The 25,412-nt window shown below is 44.0% G+C and overlaps 2 protein-coding genes across 2 annotated transcripts in view; both read left to right on the top strand.

Annotated features, from left to right (window-relative positions):
* The window catches only part of dnah1 (dynein, axonemal, heavy chain 1), a 58,438-nt gene extending 49,433 nt beyond the window's left edge, over positions 1-9,005 (top strand). The window contains exons 74-77 of the mRNA XM_055917241.1: positions 154-298; positions 6,334-6,540; positions 7,208-7,442; positions 7,813-9,005. Of these exons, the coding sequence (XP_055773216.1) occupies positions 154-298; positions 6,334-6,540; positions 7,208-7,442; positions 7,813-7,934 (709 nt within the window). The 3' untranslated portion in view covers positions 7,935-9,005. The remainder of the gene's footprint in view (positions 1-153; positions 299-6,333; positions 6,541-7,207; positions 7,443-7,812) is intronic.
* Positions 9,006-9,946: 941 nt separating this feature from the next.
* Positions 9,947-25,412, top strand: part of LOC129851057 (MAP kinase-activated protein kinase 3-like) — a 46,777-nt gene continuing 31,311 nt past the window's right edge. The window contains exon 1 of the mRNA XM_055917240.1: positions 9,947-11,224. Within this exon, the coding sequence (XP_055773215.1) occupies positions 10,928-11,224 (297 nt within the window). The 5' untranslated portion in view covers positions 9,947-10,927. The remainder of the gene's footprint in view (positions 11,225-25,412) is intronic.

Raw genomic sequence — 25,412 nt, 5'->3', positions numbered from 1 at the left:
GTCTTGTGCCTTATCTGTTTCTCCCACCATTAACTTCAAGACAGTTCCAGTTACCATCACAATATTCCATATCAGAGAGCTCTTCTATAGTCAACATTCTCCTGAGTATCTCTTTCTTTCCCCTATCCCTCTCCACCCACCCTTCTCTCTCAGGTATAACCGGTTGTTAGTGGTCATATCCCAGAGCCTCAGTGATATTGTGAAGGCTCTGAAGGGCTTAGTGGTGATGTCATCAGAACTGGAGCTTATGGCCAACAGCCTATTCATCAACAAAGTCCCTGACATGTGGCAGGCCAAGGTATATACAGGAACATATACATGAACATATTTAGAGTTACATTATTGTAGTCCTCTATGCTGAGGGACCTGAGTTAATATCAGTTTGAACCTAGTATATAGGTGTGTGGCAACAATAAACTATGTAAGCAGGCAGCATGTGAAAATTAGTGTGTGGACTGGGTTGGGCCTAACCTAGTAGGTAATATACCCCGAAAGAATATATAGTTTACCCACTAGGAAATATAATATGCACACACAGTATTGAAATACACACCAATTAGATATCCCTTGAACTATGCAAAAGAATAATCACAAACAACCGATGGTTATGAATTATTATTAAAAGGAAAACATGTCAATTTAGTTTCAATAAACAACGCAAGTTGAAAACATGGTATACACCAACAGTTATTAACTCCTTTTGAATCACTAAATCAATCACAGCGACTGTATATACACACTCAACTAATTAGTACAGACCAGGTACCAGGGTTTAGTTTAACACATCAGAGCGCTCATAGATACTTTAAATGGGGTTCCCCTTCAACACAATAAAAGAAACATGAAAAAATGCAGTCACAAATAGACTCACGAATCGTTCTAAACCAGGGGTGTCAAACTCATTCCACGGAGGGCCTAGTGTCTGCAGGTTTTTGTTTTTTCCTTTCAATAAAGCCCTAGACAACCAGGTGTGGGGAGTTCCTAACTAATTAGGGATGTTAATTCATCAATCAAGTACAAGGGAGGTGTAAGGGCTGTCGCTCTCCTCATCCTCGGACGAGGAGAGGAGAGAAGGATCATCAGACCAAAATGCAGCATTAGGGAAATAAGCCATCTTTTATTTAACACGACGATGGCAACACGAAAAAACAAAACACTTTCAAAAATACAAAACAAGAAAACGACGTAGACGAAACCTGAACATAAACTTACATAACTAAACGTAACACTTACGGACAGGAAACAGACTACATCGAAACGAAACGAACAACCGAACAGTCCCGTATGGTGCAAGACATAACACAGATACGGAAGACAATCACCCACAAACAAACAGTGAGAACACCCTACCTAAATATGACTCTTAATTAGAGGAAAACGCAAACCACCTGCCTCTAATTAAAAGCCATACCAGGCAACCCAAAACCAACATAGAAACAGAAAACATAGACTGCCCACCCAAAACACACGCCCTGACCATAAACACATACAAAAACAACATAAAACAGGTCAGGACCGTTACAGAACCCCCCCCTCAAGGTGCGAACGCCGGGCGCACCAGCACAAAGTCCAGGGGAGGGTCTGGGTGGGCAGTTGACCACGGTGGTGGCTCAGGCTCTGGACGCTGTCCCCACACCACCATAGTCACTCCCCGCTTCTGTCTACCCCTCCCAATGACCACCCTAAAACTAACATCCCCTAAATGAACGGCCAGCACCGGGAGAAGGGGCAGCACCGGGACAAGGGGCAGCACCGGGACAAGGGGCAGCACCGGGACAAGGGGCAGCACCGGGACAAGGGGCAGCACCGGGACAAGGGGCAGCACCGGGATAAGGGGCAGCACCGGGACAAGGACCAGCACCGGGACAAGGGGCAGCACCGGGACAAGGGGCAGCACCGGGACAAGGGGCAGCACCGGGACAAGGGGCAGCACCGGGACAAGGGGCAGCACCGGGACAAGGGGCAGCACCGGGACAAGGGGCAGCACCGGGACAAGGGGCAGCACCGGGACAAGGGGCAGGTCCCGGCTGATATACTCAGGCAGATCCTGACTGAACGGCTCTTGACGCTCATGGCTGGCTGACGGCTCTCGACGCTCATGGCTGGCTGACGGCTCTCGACGCTCATGGCAGGCTGACGGCTCTCGACGCTCATGGCAGGCTGACGGCTCTCGACGCTCATGGCAGGCTGACGGCTCTCGACGCTCATGGCAGGCTGACGGCTCTCGACGCTCATGGCAGGCTGACGGCTCTCGACGCTCATGGCAGGCTGACGGCTCTCGACGCTCATGGCAGGCTGACGGCTCTCGACGCTCATGGCAGGCTGGCGGCTCTGGCAGATCCTGTCTGGTTGGCGGCTCTGGCAGATCCTGTCTGGTTGGCGGCTCTGGCAGATCCTGTCTGGTTGGCGGCTCTGGCAGATCCTGTCTGGTTGGCGGCTCTGGCAGATCCTGTCTGGTTGGCGGCTCTGGCAGATCCTGTCTGGTTGGCGGCTCTGGCAGATCCTGTCTGGTTGGCGGCTCTGGCAGATCCTGTCTGGTTGGCGGCTCTGGCAGATCCTGTCTGGCGGGCGGCTCTAGCGGCTCCTGTCTGGCGTGCGGCTCTAGCGGCTCCTGTCTGGCAGACGGCTCTGTAGGCTCATGGCAGACGGGCGGCTTAGCAGGCTCATGGCAGACGGGCGGCTTTGCAGGCTCATTGCAGACGGATGGCTCAGACGGCGCTGGGGAGACGGATGGCTCAGATGGCGCTGGGGAGACGGATGGCTCAGATGGCGCTGGGGAGACGGATGGCTCAGATGGCGCTGGGGAGACGGATGGCTCAGATGGCGCTGGTGAGACGGATGGCTCTGGCCGGATACGGCGCACTGTAGACCTGGTGCGTGGTGCCGGAACTGGAGGCACCGGGCTAAGGATAAGCACCTTCCTACTAGTGCGGGGAGCAGGGACAGGGCACACTGTACTCTCAAAGCCCACTCTATAACTGATGCGAGGTACCGGCACTGGTAACACCGGACTGAGGACAAGCACATCAGGATTAGTAGGGGGAGAAGATACAGTGTGTACAGGGCTCTGGAGACGCACAGGAGGCTTAGTGCGTGGTGCCGGAACTGGAGGCACCGGGCTAGATACACGCACTACAGGGAGAGTGCGTGGAGGAGGAACAAGGCTCAGGAGACGCACTGGTAGCCTAGTGCGTAGTGTAGACACTGTAGGTACTAGGCTGGGGCGGGGAGGTGGCGCCGGAAATACCGGACCGTGGAGGCGTACTGGCACTCTTGAGCATTGAGCCTGCCCAACCTTACCTGGTTGAATGCTCCCGGTCGCCCGACCAGTGCGAGGAGGTGGAATAACCCGCACCGGCCTATGTAGGCGAACCTGGGAAACCATGCGTAAGGCAGGTGCCATGTATGCCGGCCCGAGGAGACGCACTGGAGACCAGACGCGTTGAGCCGGCCTCATGACACCTGGCTCAATACCCAATCTAGCCCTGCCAGTGCGGGGAGGTGGAATAACCCGCACTGACCTATGCACTCGTACAGGAGACACCGTGCGCTCTACTGCGTAACACGGCGCCTGCCCGTACTCCCGCTCTCCACGGTAAGCCTGGGAAGTGGGCGCAGGTCTCCTACCTGCCCTTGGCCCACTACCTCTTAGCCCCCCCCCAAGAAATTTTTGGGTGTTACTTACGGGCTTTTTGGGCTTCCGTGCCAGACGAGTTCCCTCATAATCTCCGGTAGCCTCTGCTCTCCTCAGTGCCTCCAGCTGTTCCCATGGGAGGCGATCCCTACCAGCCAGGATCTCCTCCCATGTGTAGACACCTTTTCCGTCCAATATATCGTCCCAAGTCCATTGCTCCTTCTTTTCCTGTCCCTTACTCCGTTGAGTTTTCCCTTGCCGCTTGGTCCTAGCGTGGTGGGTGATTCTGTAAGGGCTGTCGCTCTCCTCATCCTCGGACGAGGAGAGGAGAGAAGGATCATCAGACCAAAATGCAGCATTAGGGAAATAAGCCATCTTTTATTTAACACGACGATGGCAACACGAAAAAACAAAACACTTTCAAAAATACAAAACAAGAAAACGACGTAGACGAAACCTGAACATAAACTTACATAACTAAACGTAACACTTACGGACAGGAAACAGACTACATCGAAACGAAACGAACAACCGAACAGTCCCGTATGGTGCAAGACATAACACAGATACGGAAGACAATCACCCACAAACAAACAATGAGAACACCCTACCTAAATATGACTCTTAATTAGAGGAAAACGCAAACCACCTGCCTCTAATTAAAAGCCATACCAGGCAACCCAAAACCAACATAGAAACAGAAAACATAGACTGCCCACCCAAAACACACGCCCTGACCATAAACACATACAAAAACAACATAAAACAGGTCAGGACCGTTACAGGAGGAGCGAAAACCCGCAGACACTCGGCCCTCCGTGGAATGAGTTTGACACCTGTGTTCTAAACTTTACTGGCGCGTGACAGAGGCACGGCGCGCAAATGGAAACCACTAGTCAATGGACCTGTGGCTATCCCAAATAGATGCGATCAAGGAGTCAATGGAAGATTGGCGCACATTCCACAAATCTGATCTAAAAAAGTGAATATTTGTCGAATCCGTCATGATTTATGTATTGTAACAGGCCTACAATGTGCTTACTTAAGTCCGATTTGGCTGTTTTTGCTGTATGACATGTAGAAGTTGTCCCTTTTCAGATTTAAAAGTAGTGACTGGTAAATGCTAACTCCCGTTTGTATAAGCTGGTTAGCATATCTAGCTTACAGAAATCGTTGATGGTAGTCAAAGTCGTGTTTAACTGTAATGTAGTTGATTGGTAACCATGACATGAACATGTGTTAGGGATGACATCTATACAAGCATTATACTCAGATTTTTACCTCAACATAGTGTGAAATACACATATAAACAATAGCCTAAATATAGACAAACTTTGCTGGGGGGCAATAGAGCCCCACAGTGGAGGTGTCATAATACCCATAAAATCTAGCGGTCAAATAAGGAGATGGTTACAATCGTTTTTCCACTGAATTTTATAAACACTTAAAATAAGGGCTGTGTTTTGTGTACGCCTATTCTGGCGTGACGTTTTTTAATAACCATGTAAATCTCTCAGACAAGGTGACTTTTATAAATATATTTGGCTCTATTAACTCTCAGATTCAAAAATGCTAATTAGCATCAAAGTAGACCATGCAAGACTACAAATCCCTGCAAGCTCCTGCACATCATATCTAGCAGACACCTTTGCTAACAGGTATTGTGTCAATTTAAAACTTCCACAAGACAGTTCACAGAATTATCCATTTAAAGAAATGTAGGCAATTTATTAATTCCTAAATTTAGCTAACATTAGATAGTTAATCCAGAGATTCTTACCTGTGCCTCAATTCGGCAGTCTTGTCCAGATCATCATGACATTTGTAGTTCTTTGATAGCCACATTAGTAGCTAATTAGCATTTCATTTTGGGGGGGTAAATACAGGCGAATATATTGATAAAAGTCACCTTGTCCTAGAAAGACTTACACGGTTATGAAAATGTCATGCCAGGGTAAGCCTACACGAAACACAGCCCTTATTTTAAGTGTTTATAAAAAACCCAATGGGAAAAACATATGGTGGAAAAAATGATTGGAACCATTTCCTTGTTTGACCACTAGGTTTAACGGGTATTATGACTCATACTGTGGTACTCTATGAGGAGATTCAGAATCTTTCCCCCATGGCTGTTTCCCCCGGTCCTTTCCATGGTAATTCCATTGTTTTGGTCAAGTTCAATTGACCTCTTTACTGCATCTATGAGACACACTGAAATCACTCTACACTTTTCCTTTTGTGAAAACCCCCACGGGACCACTCAAACTATGAATTCCTCTCTCTTTTACCACGATCGTTGTAACGCAGTCTCTCAGCATAGCGGTCGAGAGGCAGAAAGAACAGCCTGTTGATGACAGTTGTTCGTCTCAGTCCGAGAAATTAGAAGCAACAATTCCCTCACTGAGCTCACTGTGATCGGGGATCCTCAACTAAATGTTCATCATTTCTACTATATTTATTTTCCCTCGTGAGACTCCCAATTACGGCCGAATGTGATGCAGCCTGGATTCGAACCAGGGACTACAGTGACCCCTCTTGCGCCTTAGACCGTTGCGCAACTCGGGAGCCCAATTCGTTATTGGTTTTACAATACATTGTTTCATCTGTATACCGGTGTCTGAAACCTGTTCATTTGAGAACCCCATTGAAATGTGTCATGTCATTAAGTATTCCCTCTGTCTCTCCCTGTCTTCCACCAGGCCTACCCCTCTTTGAAACCCCTGGCCTCCTGGGTGTCTGACCTGCTCCAGAGGATCAAGTTCTTACATGGCTGGATCTCTGACGGTGTCCCACCTGTCTTCTGGATCAGTGGCTTCTTCTTCCCCCAGGCCTTCCTCACAGGAACACTGCAGAACTTTGCCCGCCGCTCCGTGGTCTCCATAGATACCATTGGCTTTGACTTCAGGGTGAGATAGCAGCACACTCTCATTCCCTTCCTCCCTTCCCTCCTCCCCAAATGAGAATGTATTTCATATTGGAGGTTACATTTATAGTCAGAGCAGCTCACAGATTACTGCACCTGTACATAGCCCATCTATAATTTAGCCCAAACAACTACCTCTCCCCCTACTCTATTTATTTATTTATTTTGCTCCTTTGCACCCCATTATTTCTATCTCTACTTTGCACATTCTTCCACTGCAAATCTACGATTCCAGTGTTTTACTTGCTATATAGTATTTACTTCGCCATCATGGCCTTTTTTTTGCCTTTACCTCCCTTATTTCACCTCATTTGCTCACATTGTATATAGACTTATTTCTTATTTTTCTACTGTATTATTGACTGTATGTTTGTTTTACTACATGTGTAACTCAGTGTTGTTGTATGTGTCGAACTGCTTTGCTTTATCTTGGCCAGGTCGCAATTGTAAATGAGAACTTGTTCTCAACTTGCCTACCTGGTTAAATAAAGGTGAAATAAAATAAATAAAAAACATTTATAGTGAGAAATTAACCCTGTTGGAAAATGGATTACTTGTTTTGATTGGGTATTACTTGGCCGATTTCTACGTTGTAAGTTTTTCCTTGAACTTAATGACATCTGTGCCTTCTCCTTTATGTCCCATCCCAGGTGATGAGGGAGTCTGCCTCTGCGCTGAAGGAGAGGCCTGAGATGGGTTGCTACATCCACGGCTTGTTCCTGGAGGGGGCGCGCTGGGACGCCAAGGTAGGCCGGCTCACTGAATCCCGGCCCAAAGAGCTCTACACTGAGATGGCTGTCATCTGGATGGTTCCTGAGCCCAACCGCAAACCACCCACTTCAGGAGTTTACATCTGTCCCATCTACAAGACCCTCACACGCGCCGGTCAGTGCCTGAGCAATACAACAGGCCAATACTGCACCTACTATATACACTCATGTACAAGGATCTGGCTCCAACAGTGTTTGTGTGTGTGCTGGTGTTTGATTGCATATCCTTATATTAGTGTGTCTGTCTGTGTAATAGTGTATTAGCCCGTGTGCTTCTTTTAAGTGGTTTATTACATGCCCAAAATAGACCCGGTGTCTAATAACGAAATGCTTCATACTGTAGCTATGTATTTTCCATCGTCAGCTTCCAGGGACTATTACAGTTTGTTGACAGATGAGATCACCATGATTTACCTTAATCAGCATAAAAGGTAGTATAGTAGTTTGAGTCTGGTCCTGACTGCAGCTCTGTGTTTCCTCTATAGGAACTCTGTCTACGACGGGTCACTCTACTAACTACGTGATCGCTGTGGAGCTGCCCACACACACCACCCAGAGATACTGGATCAAACAGGGAGTGGCCCTCATCTGTGCACTGGACTACTAAACACAATCAACACACACACAGTTTCCCTTTCGCTTACTACATACACAACAAAAACATCAAAATTAAACAAACTGGACTTTCCTGGCAGGATGCACATTTTAACTGAGGGGGAATGTTTGTATGTTTCTACAGTGCCTTCAGAAAGTATTCATACCCCTTGACTTATTCCACATTTTGTTGTGTTACTGCCTGAATTCAAAATTGATTAAATTTACATTTTGTCTCACCCATCTACACACAATACCCCATAACGACAAAGTGAAAACATGTTTTTAGACATTTTTGAAAATGTAATGAAAATGAAATACAGATATCTCAGTTACATAAGTATTCACACCCCTGAGTCAATACTTTGTAGAAGCATTTTGGCAGCGATTACAGCTATGAGTCTTTCTGGGTAAGTCTCTTAAGAGCCTTTCACACCGGGATAGTGCAACATTTGCCCATGATTTTTTTCAACGTTCTTTAAGCTCTGTCAAATTGTTGTTGATCATTGCTAAACAACCATTTTCAGGTCTTTTCATAGATTTTGAAGTAGATTTAAATCAAAACTGTAAGTCAGCCACTCAGGAACATTCACTGTCTTCTTAGTAAGCAACTCCAGTGTAGATTTGTCCTTGTGTTTTCGGTTATTGATCTGCTGAATGGTGAATTCATCTCCCATTGTCTGGTGGAAAGCAGACTGAGGCTGGTTTTCCTCTAGGATTTTGCCTGTGCTTAGTCATTCCATTTCTTTTTTATCCTGTAAAACTCCCCAGTCCTTAATGATTACAAGCATACCCTTAACATGATGCAGCTACTATTATGCTTGAAAATATGGAGAGTGTTACTCAATAATGTGTTGTATTGGATTTGCCTCAAAGTTAATTGCTTTGACACATTTTTTTGCATTATTACTTTAATGCCTTGTTGCAAACAGGATGCATGTTTTGGAATATTTTTATTCTGTACAGGCTTTCTTCTTTGCACTCTTTCAATTAGGTTAGTATTGTGGAGGACCTACAATGTTGTTGATCCATCCTCAGTTTTCTCCTTTCACAGCCATTAAACTCTGTAACTGTTTTAAAGTCACCATTGGCCTCATGGTGAAATCCCTGAGCGGTTTCCTTCCTCTTCGGCAACTGAGTTAGGAAGGAAGCTTGTATCTTTGTAGTGACTGGGTGTATTGATACGCCTTCCAAAGTGTAATTCATAACTTTACTATGCTCAAAGGGATATTCAATGTCTGCATTTTTTTACCCATCCATCAATAGGTGCCTTTCTTTGCGAGGCATTGGAAAACCTCCCTGGTCTTTGTGGTTGAATATGTGTTTTAAATTCACTGCTCGACTTAGGGACCTTACAGATAATTGTTTATGTGGGGTACAGAGATGAGGTAGTCATTCATAAATCATTTTAAACACTCATTTTGCACACAGAGTGAGTCCATGCAACTTATTATGTGACTTTTTAAGCACCTTTTTATTCCTGAATTTATTTAGCCTTACCATAACAAAGGGGTTGAATATTTATTGACTCAAGACATTTCAGCTTTTCATTTTAAATTAATTAGTAAAAATGTCAAAAAACATAATTACACTATGACATTATGGGGTATTGTGTGTAAGCCAATGACAAAAATATCTACATTGAATTCATTTTAAATTCAGGCTGTAACACAAATGTGGAAAAAGTCAGCAGGTGTGAATACTTTCTGAAGGCATTGTACATTGCCAACCGCAGTGAAGTTTATTTTAGTTGTGCTATTTTTGAAGAGGAGAGCAATAAAGTAGTTTCCTCCACTATAATCCGATAATATTTAAACTGATGAACCAGTAAGGCACACCGTTTATTCTTTGCACTTTAAGACTGTATGCAAAGTTTAGTTCAGTCTATATTTAGTCTCTCTGCAATAAATGATATACTCTCAGATGTCAGATTAAGCTATACCATCATACTATTTATGTTGGATTACGTGTTTAAAATGACTGCCAGAATGACAGTTTAGCTAAGCAGGTGATGTGGCCTGCTTCAGTTTTCAAGGATGTCCATCCCTCTATCTTACCCCCACCCTTCTCTCTATATATCTGTTTCTCTCTCCCTTTCTCTTGATCATCAGTTTTTTCCTTGACACTCATTCATTTTTGCATTTGGGGAGGGTTTAAGCCTGGGTTATATTAAGCACTTTGTATTCAAATCACTCACCTGGGATGTCCTTCAAAATTTTGACACACTTGTGCATGCTTGAAGGAGAGTTTGTTTAAAATCAGATACATTTAAAACCACAAATTACCATCTACTCTGACAGATTGCAGTTAGTCTAGGGTATATATATATATTTTTTTTTTAAATTCCATTCAACTCTACCCCGTCGGACCTAGCTGTTCTAGTACAGACTACTAGTTATTTGCCGACAAATGTACTGCTCCTTTAAGAGGAAGCCTGTTTAGAAATTACTTGAGTAGAGGGTAATGCTTACGCAAACTCCCCTCAGTCATTAGCCCATGTGACAAGAGGACGTTGGAAAGTTACGAGGCAAGTTTAACCGAAGGCATCTGACCAGAATTCCCAATTTTCTACTCTAGCCTATTCAAATGTGGACATGTTTATTGTGGGTTTTTTTACCCTGCGGATATGCAGGATTATTGTATTGAACTTGAATTGAATAATTGGTTGAAGAAGATCAATAGGCTGCTGTTGTGTATATACCGTAAAGTATTTTCCATTTTATGTTTTCATTTTAGAAAAGTTTTAGTACAAAACCTTTTTAATCGTGGGACTATTGACTCGTAGGCTATTGTCTTTTCAATGTTTTTAACATCTCGAGGCACACAGGAACTGGCCAAGAGAAAGTGAACACCGAATGCGCGCCCTTAGCGGTGTCAAGGAGTCATTTCTGTTTAGGGTAAATTACGGGACATTCGCGTCATTTCATTTTCAAAGTCATATTAGCCGTTTGAGGTCAATTTTTTTGTAAATCCTAGGTGAACATTCACGGACACATCTGTGTGACCATGCTACAAAATGGTAACGGTAAGGAGCAACCTTCTGAATCGCCGAAGGCTGAGCCAAAACTTGACACCCCATCAGAACCTCAAACCGAACCAGACTCCACTGACAACGCGGCGCCGGCTGCACAGGAAGACACGAATTCCACGCAATTCCCTATGCCCGTTTACCCAAAATTGGAGATAAAGCGTAACGCGGTGACAGACGAGTATAAGATCTCCAGTCAGGTCCTTGGGTTGGGGATCAATGGGAAGGTTCTGGAATGCACCAATAAGAAGACTGGGGAGAAGTGCGCACTGAAGGTAATACCACCTACCTGTGGAAATAGCCTGTTGCTCAGAGTTTGAGTCCTGATGCCATTTGGTGGTATTGGGATATTGCATAATATATCCCTAGTCTTGATAAAAACTAAGAACTTTGACCTTCTGAGTTTATTTTTATCAGATTTCTCTCTGCCTCTACAAACTAATGACATTGTACATCTTCTATTGAGGAAAAGCAAGGAAAGGCCACGATGGTGTAATAGCACAGCAATTAACGTGTGTTTGTGTGTGGTGTACCAGTATCCATATGTGTGTGTAATGCATCTTCTACATATCTATGTGTTTTACGGTGTGTGCGTGTGCTGGCAGTGGCATGTGACCCTTGCGTAGGGTATCTGTTCCGGTGCTGACTCTGCACCTGGAAGATGGGCATGGGGGGAAATGCGACGTGCTGAGGCTCATAACAAATGTGTTTCTCTGGTTTTGATTTACACATGTGTGCTTTGCATGTTACATACACTATTCTGGTTACACATGTGTGCTTTGCATGTTACATACACTATTCTGGTTGAGAGGCAACAAACTTGTGATCTGACCAAATAGAACCAACATCATTGGCATGATGCAAGATACTGTTATCCTGCTGAGCTAAACGCCTAGGTTTTGCCCCAGAGCTGGTGGAATTCTCATCATTCTCATCTCATACCTCAAATCAAAGTTTATTGGTCATGTACACAGTTTAGCAGATGTTATAGCGGGTGCAACGGAAAGCTTATGTTACTAGCTCCTAACAATGCAGTAAAGTACACAAATAATATAAAAAAGAAGAAAAAAATTATCCAATTAACAAGCCAAGTAGCACTGTAACAGTAATTCAAATGTAATCTATACAGTGATGTAAATTACTTAAGTAACAATACTTGAAAGTACAATTTTTTTGACAATTTTATACTTTACTTTACTACATTCCTAATGAAAATAATATACTTTTTCTGACACGCAAAAGTACTTGTTCCATTTTGAATGCTTAGAAGGACAGGAAATGTGTCAAATTCACACACTTATCAAGAGAACATCCCTGGGCATCCCTACTGCCTCTGATCTGGCGGACTCACTAAACACATGCTTTGTTTGTAAATTATGTGAGGGTTGGAGCGTGCCCCTGGCTATCCATAAATAAAAATAAAAAAATACAATGGTGCCTAGTTTGCTTAATACTTTTTCTTTTGAAACTTAAGTATATTTTAGCAATTACATTTACTTTTGATACTTAAGTATATTTGAAACCAAATACTTTTAGACTTTTACTCAATTAAGTAGGATTTTACTGGATGACTTTCACTTTTACTTGAGTCAATTTCTATAAAGGTATCTTTACTTTTACTCACATATGACAATTGGGTACTTTTTCCACCACTGAATCTATACGTATATACACCACATGAATTTACACAAGATATACTAAGAATGATATGTACAGTGGTAGGTAGTGTGAGCTATTTCAAGAATATGGTATATAAATAAATATATGGTGTTTATAAACAGTGTACTGAAAATGCAATGTACAGTCCTAGGAATATTAGGAACACATACACACGTGACACACACAGACGTTGTTCTGGTCAAGCAATGGCAAGCTGTCAACGCCAGTACAGGGCTACAGAGGGAGCGATTTACTGTCTACAGCAGTTCAGCCAGATCAGAGTCCCCAAACCAGGGGCACAGAGTCACACACACACAGGACAAGAGGGGGGCGGGGTCAGGACAAAATGATTGGATAGAGTACAGAATCAGAGAACAGAGAGAGAGGAGAACAGAAGAGAGAAAGTCATTTTACAGGGGAGCAGAGTGTGTCTGAAATTGTCCTGAATTCAAATCAATCTTGTCATTCACATTCAGTTATTAGAGTTTTCAGAGTTTGAGACAAAATACTGCAGAGTGCAATTAGTTGGGAAAACACCATTTGTCAAGTGGATGCTATGGATAATTAGTACTGAGCATGTTAAATTGGATGACTTTATATTGGCCTGCTGCCTGACATTGTCTGCTATAGTTGCCTATTGCAGGTAAGAAGTTGTGTTGTTATAGTCTGGCTGACACCTAACTCAATCTCCTCCTGACTTCAGAGTCTGGAAAGGCTATTGTGATGTTGTCGGCACGATGTGTTGATAAATAATGGGATGTCCCTTTTTACTGATTGGTTTTCTTCTGTGTCTCTCACTCACACCCACATGGACAACCACACACAGCCCCCCAAGCCCCGTCCCCTTCCAATACAACTGTTGGATTTTCAAATCCAAACAACATAAGGTATTAACCTCCCAGGATAATTTATTTTTATAGAGAACCAATCCAAGCTCAGCCCATTTCTGTGTGAATACTGCATTCACAACGGACTCCTGTCCAGACCAGTGTGTCACTGCTCCGCCTCTGCTGTGTACCATGTGGGTCGCATCATCCAGTCTAGTGTTGTTTAGCCATTTCATTGCAATCACAGCTGGGTGTCTCACCAGGTGCCTGATCACAGCAGTGTAGTTAAGGTTAGGGATAAGGTTAGGGTTAAGTTTAAAATCAGATTTTAAGATGATCAATTGTAGAAATAGGTAGAGTTTATGACTTTGTGGCTGTGGTAACTAGTGACGACCGAAGGCTGTAGAGCGAGAGAAATTGAAATAATTAAAATATTGATTGCAGGGACACCACCACCCACTGTATGCCAAATAAAACCCAAAGTGTGACGTGGATTGGAAAATATTCTGTCAGGCGTGTGGTGGTGTTTGTGATTGTACAGAAACCAGCTTCTCTGTTTATACAGTAGTTATTAAACCTTCAGTTGCCTGGGTGAGCCTTGTGCATAAAGAATCACATTGACACTGCTGGTAATTTACAACTCGATTTCCCATTTGTTTTTAATACAAGACAAACAGGCATAGAGAGAACGAGGCATGGGGGTGAAGGGCTGTCAAGCTCAGTCACTTTTTAATTAAGTCCACTCCTGAGTGCTAAGTGTAATGGATGAGTATATGTTTAATCCACTCTACTAGACCTGGAGTGAAGCCATCCTTTTAATCTAATTCAATTAAAGCGATCAGGGTTCTCTCGTCTTGGACTTGCCTGGCTGCCAGCTCTAAGAATCAGTGTCTAGCCTGAAAAGACCCTGTGTTGTTCCATGAAGGAACTCCTGAGATTCAATTTGCTGTATGTTCCATTAGAACCTCTATTTGGCAGGTGAATGTTCCATTCTGGAACTCCCATTTCTTCCAACCAAACTTTTACTGCACTCTCTTCATAGCCAAGCTCTTCTTCTTTCAAATAGTTTTTAGATTCATTTCATTGTAAGGTTTTGCATCTATCTGGTTTTAGCTCACTGTTCAGTTTCTTCAGCTTCTGTTCATCTTTGTGGTTGTTCTTCTTATATTATAAGCCATTGGCAGGGCTTTTCCTTCTTGGCAGGGTTAGCAGGGTTGTGGTCCATCTGTGTCCCACTTAAATTACTATGCTTTCGGTTCACATGAAAGTGATCTGAGAATCTGTAGTGTGTAGCAGAGCGAACCTACTAACCGGAACAGTGGCCCCAGCCCCAGGAAAGTCGGCCATGCCAATAAAAACAGTTAATCAGTCAGGGATGGTGGGATGATATGTATTATAGATTAAACATGTTCTGTTCATGTGAACGTATATTTCAGGATTATATTTGACTACATACCTCAAAGAGCTATTACTATGAAGTACTATATTAGTACAATGTAACAATGTCTACCTGTGTAGCCTACAATATATGTTATTACAATATATTTGCAAAGATTTAGCTACATTTTGTTTCAAGTGGGATCTTATTTTCTCTTGAGTATCATATGTTACTAATCTAATATCAGCAGTATCTCTTCATCTTAACATTCATAAGGCCTTCAGTATACACAGAGTGTACAAAACATTAGGAACACTACTCGTTCCATGACAGATTGACCAGGTGAATCCAAGTAAAAGCTATGATCCCTTATTGTCAGTTGTTAAATCCACTTCAGTCAGTGTAGATGAAGGTGAGGAGACAGGTTGAAGAAGGATTTTTAAGCCTTGAGACAATTGAGACATGGATTGTGTATGTGTGCCATTCAGAGGGTGAATGGGCAAGACAAAAGATTTAAGTGCCTTTGAACGGGGTATGTTAGTAGGTGCCAGGCGCACCGGTTTGAGTGTGTCAAGAACTGCAACGCTGCTGGGTTTCACGCTCAACAGTGTTTCGTGTGTATCAAGAATGGTCTACCACCCAAAGGACATCCAGCCAACTAGACACAACTGTAGGAACCATTGGAGTCAATATGAGCCAGCATCCCTGTAGAACACTTTCAACACATTGTAAAGTCTGTTGAATGAATTGAGGATGTTCTGAGGGGAAAAGGGGGTGCAACGCAACAGTAGGAAGGTGTTCCTAATGTTTTGTACACTTAGTGTACGTGTTAGGTTATTCTTTTTTTAATTCCTGGAGTTAGTGGTTCTTTACACTCCCTAGCTACTTACTCATTTACTCTCTTTTCTTTACTTGATGGCTCTATTCCAGCCATACTGTGGTAGTTCAACATTACAGCGTGATATCCATGTAAAGGCAATGTTCCTGCGTTAGTGGAGACCGCATTCACGGTAAACGCTGCATATGTCAGAAATTAACTTTACATTTATCCCGCTATCTGTATACAGATTGAATAGAGCACTTATAAAGGGAAAGGTATGTTAGACAAACTGTACTGAGATACACAGATCAATATCCAGACTGCCCTCAACCTTGAACAGTCTCTAAACTTCATAATTTACATCAACGTGTAAAGCTTTGATGTTGTGCCAGTGTGTGTGAAAAGGTCTATGAATTGAAAATATGAGATTCTTAAATGGATATCAGGACACAATGCTCTGTTAGGAAGGAGATGGGTAGATTAAACCAGATTAAACCTGTCTCACTGCCGGGGCCTCAGCAGAGAAGGGGCTGATTGGTTTAGAGGGGAATCGGGGACAGGTGTGCTCTTAGGGCCCATAGTGTCTGCAGAGGGCCCAGATGATGTCACCTCACATTAGAAATGAGTCCATTTGAGGATTAAATCACTCAACTTTGTGTGTTCTTGTGTGTCTTAAATCAAATTCATTACAACAGGTTTAGACTTTACAGTGAAATCCTTACTTATGAGCCCTTTCCCAACAATGCAGAGATAAAAAGTATGAAAAATGTATAAGGGCACAAGACGAGACACAAATGCAGACACAGGAGGCAGATGGTAAAGCTCCGATATTTATTATAACAAAGGGAGTAGGCAAAGGCAGGTCGGGGACAGGCGAGAGTTCGTAAACCATTTCAGAGTCCAAACAGTACCAGACGATAGGCAGTCTCGAGGTCAGGCCAGGCAGGGGTCAGAAACCAGATCCGAGTCCAAAACAGTACAAGGGGATAGGCAGGCTGGTAGTCAGAACAGGCAGATTGGTCAGGCAGCGGGTCAGGACAGGCAAGGGTCGAAACCAGGAGGACTAGAAACAAACAGAGACTGGGAAAAATAGGAGCAAGGAAATATGCTGGTTGACTTGGCAAACAAGACGAACTGCCACAGAGAGACAGGAAACACAGGGATATATACATTGGGGATAATAAGCGACACCTGGAGGGGCTGGAGACAATCACAAGGACAGGTGAACCAGATCAGGGTGTGACAAAGGCTATTGTTACGAACCGGCTTGTAGCCCATAACAAAGAGGAAGACAATGCGGAGATATAACAAGCATATTTATTAAATAAAGTCAACTATATCCATGTAACAATGGTGTGTGTAGTCAGTAGTGTGAGTGAGTGGATAGATGTTAATAATGAGGGGTTTTGAGAGGTGCCAAAACTAATTAACAAAATGATGCCACAATCAAAAACCAAGTGTGTCTGCATGGAGAGAGTCTCCTCAATCTATGGGAGAAAGGTGTATTTATCCCCGGGACACACCCTAGCACAGGCGTGTCCAATTTTGCTGACAACCCCCCCGGCTCCGCCCACCGACATCCTATTGAGGAAAACAAGAGCAAAGAGAAAATAACACGTCAATATCGTGTTCTATTAAGTTTGTAAGTGTAGGTGTACCAGGAAACAAAACTGGAAAACTCATCATCAGATCGACCAGCTCGTCTCGCCAATCAGCAGGTAGATGAGCGAGAAGGCTATCCAAAATATCCAGTGACTCTGAATTGTTTATATCTACCCTGCAGTACGCAATCATCGGGACATCCTCCTCACCATGCACAGACCTAGCATGACAAAAACAAGAACCCAACGATGTAACGGACGGCCAAAATAACAGGTTTTACCATCCTCTGCAGACTCCCACTGTTCGACCCCAGAGGAAAGTGCGTAATAGGGTTTTAGCAGATTTATGTGGCACAGTTGGTGCGCTTTCCTTCACTCCGGAGTGGCAACTAGATCGTTTTGCTCAGTGCACTGGTGCACAACCGTATATGGACCTTGGAACTTGGCTTGAAAAGGTGAAGCAACAATTGGCAGCAGAGCAATAACCTGGTCACCTGGACTAAAGTTACACGGCTCAGCTCGCAGATCAAATATTCATTTCATCCTCACCTGTGAAGATGATAGCTTCTCTTTAGCCATCTCACCAGCGGCGTACAGGCGTCACCGGTAATCACAAGATAACAGGGACTGAGGTGGCATGGGAGACTTCCAGTCATCCTGGAGCACCACTAGAATCCCACGCACATTATGTCCGAACACTAAGTAATTTGGACTGAAACCTGTGCTCTCCTGTGAAACCTCCCTGACGTCTACCAGTAACCATGGCAACACCTCAATCTCCGTACAATAAGCTCTCAGCAAAGACTTAAGTGTTTGATGGAAACGTTCCAGCACTCCTTGACTCTGCAAGTGATAGGCGCTAGCCAAATTGTGTTTAATATGGAACTGCTGGAGAACCTGACCAAACAGATGAGAGGTGAAATTAGAACCTTGGTCACTGAATAACCTGAGCGATTTCAAACAGCGAGAAACTGAGTCAAAGCTTTTAGCACAGACTTAGTTGTGATAGACCGGAGAGGATAGGCAGCAGGAAACCTAGTGGTCTGACATCACAGTGAACAGGTAAATACTACCATTCTTAGATCAAGGCAGAGGGCCAATAGTCAATAATCAGACAGTCAAAAGGCTGGCTGAGTACGGGAATAGGAAATAGCGGTACCGGCTTAATAGCTTGATTTGGTGAGTGCGTTTATAAATAAGTGCATTGGAGATGTTGTACCCACTGTTACTATTAAAACCTACCCTATCCAGAAACTGTGGATGTGTGGCAGAATTCGCGCAAAACTGAAAGCGCGATCCACTGCATTTAACCATGGAAACCATATAAACAGTGTAGCTATTCCCTCCGCAAGGCAATCAAACAAGCGAAATGCCAGTACAGGGACAAGGTTGAGTCGCAATTCAACGGCTCAGACACGAGATGTAGGTGGCAGGGTCTACAGGAAATCACGGACTACAAAAAGAAATCCAGCCATGTCACGGACACCGACGTCACGCTTCCAGACAAACTAAACACCTTCTTTGCCCGCTTCAAGGATAATACAGTGCCACCGTCTTGGCCCGCTAACAAGGACTGCGCCGCCCTCCCTCTCCTTCTCTGTTGCTGACGTGAGTAAAACATTTAAACGTGTTAACCCTCGCAAGGCTGCAGGCCCAGACAGCATCAGTAGCCGGGGTCCTCAAAGCATGCGCAGACCAGCTGGCTAGTGTGTTTACGGACATATTCAATCTCTCCCTATCCCAGTCTGTTGTTCCCACATGCTTCAAGATGGCTACCATTGTTCCTGTACCCAAGAAGGTAAAGATGAACTAAATGACTACCACCTCGTAGCACCCACTTCTGTCATCATGAAGTGCTTTGAGAGGCTAGCCAAGGATCATATCACCTCCACTTTACCAGCCAACCTAGATCCACTTCAATTTGCATACTGCCCCAGCAGGTCCACAGATGACGCAATCGCCATCACACTGCACACTGCCCTATCCCATCTGGACAAAAGGAATACCTATGTAAGAATGCTGTTCATTGACTACAGCTCAGTATTCAACACCATACTACCTACCCTCCAAGCTCATCATCAAGCTGGAGGCCCTGGGTCTCAACCCTGCCCTGTGCAATTGGGTCATGGACTTTCTGACAGGCCGCTTCGCTGACCCGCAACACTGGGGCCCCACAAGTGTTGAGCACAAATAGCTCAGCCCCCTCCTGTACTCCCTGTTCACCCACGACTGCGTGGCCATGCACGCCTTCAACTCAATCAAGTTTGCAGATGACAACAGTAGTGGGCTTGATTACCAACAATGACGAGACAGCCTACAGGGAGGAGGTGAGGGTGTGTGGTGTCAGGACAACAACCTCTCACTCAATGTCAACAAAACAAAGTAGATGATTGTGGACTTCAGGAAACAGCAAATGAAGCACCCCCCCTATCCACATCAAAGGGACAGCAGTGGAGAAGGTGGAAAGTTTTAAGTTCCTCGGTGTACACATCACAGACAAACTGAAATGATCCACTCAACAGTGCCTCTTCAACCTCAGGAGGCTGAAGAAATTTGGCTTGTCACCCAAAACCCTGACAAACTTTTACAGATGCACAATCGAAAGCATCCTGTCAGGCTGTATCACTGCAACGCCCTCAACCGCAAGGCTCTCCAGAGGGTGGTGCGGTCTGCACAACGCATCACTGGGGGCAAACTACCTGCCCTCCATGACACCTACAGCACCCGATGTCACAGGAAGGCCAAAATGATCATCAAGGACAACAACCACCCGAGCCACTGCCTGTTCACACCGCTACCATCCAGAAGGTGAGGTCAGTACAGGTGCATCAAAACTGGGACTGAGAGACTGAAAAACAACTTCTATCTCAAGGCCATCAGGCTGCTAAACAGCAATCACTAACTCAGAGAGGCTGTTGCCTACATTGAGACCCAATCAATGGCCACTTTAATAAATGGATCACTAGTCACTCTAAATAATGCCACTTTAATAGGGATCAGATGTTCAGCAACATCATCGTGGGATGTTTTCAACATCAACTCACAAAACCTGACTGGTACAATATGACATAATGGCGCCGGAGGGGATGGCTGCCGTTTCACAGGCCCCTAACCAACTTTGCTATTTTGTTTGTTTTTTCACATTTTTTGTAACTCATTTTGTATCTAATGTTGTTGCTACCATCTCTTATGACCGAAAAGAGCTTCTGGACATCAGAACAGCGATTAATCACCTCGAACTGGACGAAGATTATCTTAAATGAGTCTGACATGATATACTGCTTCCCGGAGACCAGGCCCTCATCCCGTCATTCGCGTGAAGAAAATACAGAAATACAAGGGGTGGAGGTCTGGGTGCCTTGCGAGAATTTGTCGGTGAGTGAGTAAACCACCACTACCCTCTGTATTATTGGTAATTACGCATTGTATCCCGCTGCCATGGAAAACCCCCCAGCGCGCTGGCGGATTCCCCCCAAGCCACGGATGTGCCCCCGAGACAACTGCTCAATCCACTGACACCACACAAAAATAACAAAACAAAATAACCATGCCCAACGTATTCCAAAGTGGAACATGTCGCTAAGCCTAACTGGGGAAAAGAAAGTCTATAGCTTCGGGTAGCAAATAGCACTAACCTACACAACCTACCTGTCACGTTCCTGACCTGTTTTCCTTTGTTTTGTATTCATTTTAGTTGGTCAGGGCGTGAGTTGGGTGGGTTTGTCTATGTTTGTATTTCTATGTGGGGTTTTGTGTTCGGCCTGGTATGATTCTCAATTAGAGACAGGTGTGTATTGTTTGTCTCTAATTGAGAGTCATACAAAGGCAGCCAGGGTTTCACTGGTGTTTTGTGGGTGTTTGTTCCTGTGTCCTCACAGGACAGTTGAAGGTTAGTCACGTTTGTTGTTTTGTAGTTTGTAGTGTCTTGTTTGCTGTTTTTTCATTAAAAGATGGCTTATTTCCCTCAATCCGCATCTTGGTCCTATCCATGCTCCTTCTCGTCTAAGGGGGAGAACAACATTGACTGCCTTTACACTACCACTAACCTACCCAAATCTCCCACTGAGGTACACAGCAGACTGTACTCACCTCCTCGGACCGATGTCCCAACAGCAAGTAGAGCAAGAGTTTCCAGCCTGGGCAGGGGCCTGGAAAGTAACTGATGTTACTCTCTCCAACGCAGCACACAACCAACTATACACCGTATTGGCAAGTTTACCAAACAAACAGCAACCAAAACTAAGGACCAAACCAAAAAAAAAGATGCAAACTAAGCACCTACAGAGTTTAACACTAACTCCATGTTTTCTCCCAAACAAAATACACTTACCAGTTAGCTTAATAACACTAGTTTTAGGCCTACTGGCATAGTTTTTCATGCAACGCACTTATTTGATGACGTCACTGGACAACCAAAATCACTGATACGTCTGGAGTGCAATAGAGATTGTGTCATCTGTGGATCTGTTGTGGCGGTATGCAAATTGGACTGGGTCCAGGATGTCTGGGATGATGGTATTGATGTGAGCCATGACCAGCCTTTCAAAGCATTTCATGACTACAGGTGTGAGTGCTACAGGGCGATAGTCATTTAGACAGGTTACCTTGGCATTCTTGGGCAAAGGGACTATGGTATAGTATGCTTGAAACATGTAGGTATTACAGACTGGATCAAGGAGAGGTTGAAAATGTATTAAAGTTTTCCAACATTGCCGGTCTTGCCTACATTACATTTACATTTTAGTCATTTAGCAGACACTTATCCAGAGCAACTTACATTTACTAAAATTAGGAATTAGTCACAGGGAATTTCTTCACTATACAGGAAGTTAAGGGCATGAGGCCATAAGCTGTCTGTTTCTTCAAATGGGGACCCATAGAACACAATAAGGCGAGGTCGAAAATGTACAGGTTAGGGTTATGTAATAATTTCATGTGGCAGCGTTCGAAAATTAACAAATTCATTGGACCAGCGCCATTGCTGATTTTATTCTACAGGATTAGCATTGAAAACGTGACCAGAGATCAGGTAGTAGAGTGCCGGTAGATAATTTGAAAAACGTTTAAATTTAAACAATAACAGTAAAATAGTTATGCTATGTGTTTGCTGAGTAGTTTGTGTTTGTTTTCCAAATTTGATGGCAAACTTTGTGTACTGCTAACATTCACTTCCTGTCATTTCCCCTCATATTGCTAGTCCCATTGTTTAGAATTCTTCCGCATTTATGCAAAGACTTATGGGATATCAGAATCCTCTTGTCCTAACCTGTGTATTTTCGACCTAGCAATAAGGTATCCAAGATTCACTCTCACATGCTCTCCAGATACTAGACAGGAGTACGGAGCACTCTTAGAGATACCCTGGGTACTGTGGGTTGTGAAGATAAACAGACGTCAGTTAAAGAGGCCAACGGAAGTCCTTCGCTTCCACTTTCAACACACCCTGCAACAAAAAGGGAAGGACTTTGCATGGGTATATGCATGGGTATAAAAATACACTCACACACTCATTAATGATAAAGAAGACACACCTAAGCACATGCATACTCTAAACCACCTAAACTCAACTGGCGGATTGCGGTCCGGGTCCGGACCCAGAGAAGGATCAATCCAGACCGGACATCATCGCATTTTGTTATATAAAAGTCAATACATCATTTTTTAGAAAGCTTTAAAATCAACCGGGCGCAGCGGCCTCTTTATCACCGTCTCTCTCAAAGCAACACCCGCCTCTACTAGTGCCCCGTCTAATCCAATCCCGTGGTTATATGCAAATACAAAGGGCCACGTCTTACCCAATCACATTAATCCAAATATCCTCCGCGGAACCTTGGGACAAGCAGGCAGAATGAAACAGAAAGATTTAACAGCGGTTCAACTATAAATATCACAGCTAGAAGGAGTATCTTTGTTAATATGGCTTGTTAAAAAAAAAATTGCACAAAACCAATGTGCCTGATATGCAGTGAGTCCGTGGCTCTCGTGAAAAGTGCCAATGTTAAGCGATATTATGACACCAGGCATAGTAAATTTGATCAGACGTATCCCCTGAACACGGAGGTGAGAACAATCAAGACTAACCAACTCAAATCCCAATATGAAAGGTCCAGCAAAGTCCTTGTCAATTCCCTTACAGCCCAACAACATGCAATGGAGGGTTCACTGAGGATAGCTTGGGTTTTGGGAAAACACAAAAATACTTTTTCAGACGCTGAGATGATGAAAGGATGCATGTTTGAAGTTGCTGACACCTTGCTTGAAGGTAAACAAAAAGATGAGCTCAGGGAACATCTCAAACAGATCCCACGTTCAGATTCCACAGCAATGAGGAGAACTGAAATATTAGCTGACGATTTAACTCCACAACTTGATGAGGCCATTCAGAATGCAGCATGCATTTCATTATCTGTGGATGAATCAACAGATAACACTGATAATGCCTAGCTTCTGGTGTTCGTCAGATTTTATAACGAAACAAAGAAGCTGTTGGGCTGCTGCCAATGACTGGAACGAATTGCAAAAATCACTGAAGCTGGAGACTCATATCTCCCTCACTAACTTTAAGCATCAGCTGCCAGAGCAGCTCACAGATCACTGCATATGTACAGAGCCCATCTGTAAATAGCCCATCCAACTACCTCATCTCCATATTGTTATTTATTATTTATTTATTTTGCTCCTTTGCACCCCAGTATCTCTACTTGCACATTCATCTTCTGCACATCTATCACTCCAGTGTTAATGCTAAATTGTAATTACTTCGCCACTACGCCCCATTTATTGCCTTACCTCCTTAATCTTACCTCATTTGCACACACTGTATATATAATTTTTTTCCTATTGTGTTATTGTTTTGTTTATTCCATGTGTAACTCTGTGTTGTTGTTTGTGTCACACTGCTTTGCTTTATCTTGGCCAGGTCGCAGTTGTAAATGAGAACTTGTTTTCAACTAGTCTACCTGGTTAAATAAAGGTGGAAAAATATATAATAATCTAAAAGCACACACACGGGGAGAGGATATCCATGAGGCCATCAAAGGGATGCTGACAAAAAGAGGGATAGATCTGAAGTCAGTAGTATCCATCACCACAGATGGAGCTCCAGCCATGATAGGAAGAGGGAGGGGACTGGTTGCACATTTGAAAGAGGACCACTCTGACCTGAAATCATATCACGGCATCATCCATCAATCTGTCCTGTGTGCCAGTCTGGGAAAATAGTATTCTGAGGTCATGACAACATTTATGAAACTGATAAACGTTTTGAGTGCCACATCATCCCTACAACACCTGCTACGAGGCATCCTGACAGAGGCCAATGCCAGTTTTGATTACTTACTACTGCACAACAATGTCAGATGGCTCAGCAAAGGCAGGGTTTGGGAACGATTTTGGGCCATTCAGGAGGAAATCAAAGCTTTCTTATCACAGCAAAAGAGTGACAAGGCAACTCAGTTTTCTCTGTTTTTGGAAGATGAGGAGAAGATGGAAGCAGTTGCATTTTTGACAGACATTACATCACACCTTAATCAACTGAATGTTAATCTGCAGGGACACGTTCAACACAGTGTGTGATATGATAACAGCAGTCCGGGCTTTCCAGAAGAATTTGGAGCTTTTCAAGAATGATCCCCAGGGAGAGCTTGTCCACTTCCCCAATCTTCTGGTGCAAACTCAGGGAGACAAAGATGTTCTCAACCATGTTGATTTCATCCAGAAGCTGATGGATAACTTCAAGGCTCGCTTTGATGACGTCACTGTTGGAAGAGAACTGCTGGTGCTTATCCAGAACCCCTTCTTGGTCACAAGTGTGGCAAAGTTGTCAGAAGAAGCAAAACAGATCTTCAGATGGGTAGACATTGCAGCACTGCAGCTGGAGTTGATTGAGCTGCAAGAAAATGTGTCTTTGAATGAGCAGACTGGTGATTGTGACCCTGTCACTTTCTGGGGAAAGATGGTGCCTGCAGCTGATGTCCCTGTTCTCAAGAGACTGACACTATACATCCTGACCATGTTTGGCTCCACATACAGCTGGGAATCAGCCTTCTCCACAATGAACTTTATTACAAACAAATACCTCACCAGGCTCACCAATGAACACCTGCTCCAGTGTCTCAGAGTTGCTCTCACACTTTTGTGCCAAAGTTCAAGCATTGGCAGGAGACAGAAAGTGTCATT

This window comes from Salvelinus fontinalis, chromosome 3 (assembly GCF_029448725.1).
Source record: "Salvelinus fontinalis isolate EN_2023a chromosome 3, ASM2944872v1, whole genome shotgun sequence".
NCBI classification, from domain to species: domain Eukaryota; kingdom Metazoa; phylum Chordata; class Actinopteri; order Salmoniformes; family Salmonidae; genus Salvelinus; species Salvelinus fontinalis.
The sequence above is the reverse complement of the archived record's forward strand: the minus strand, read 5'-3'. Positions and strand labels throughout refer to the sequence as shown.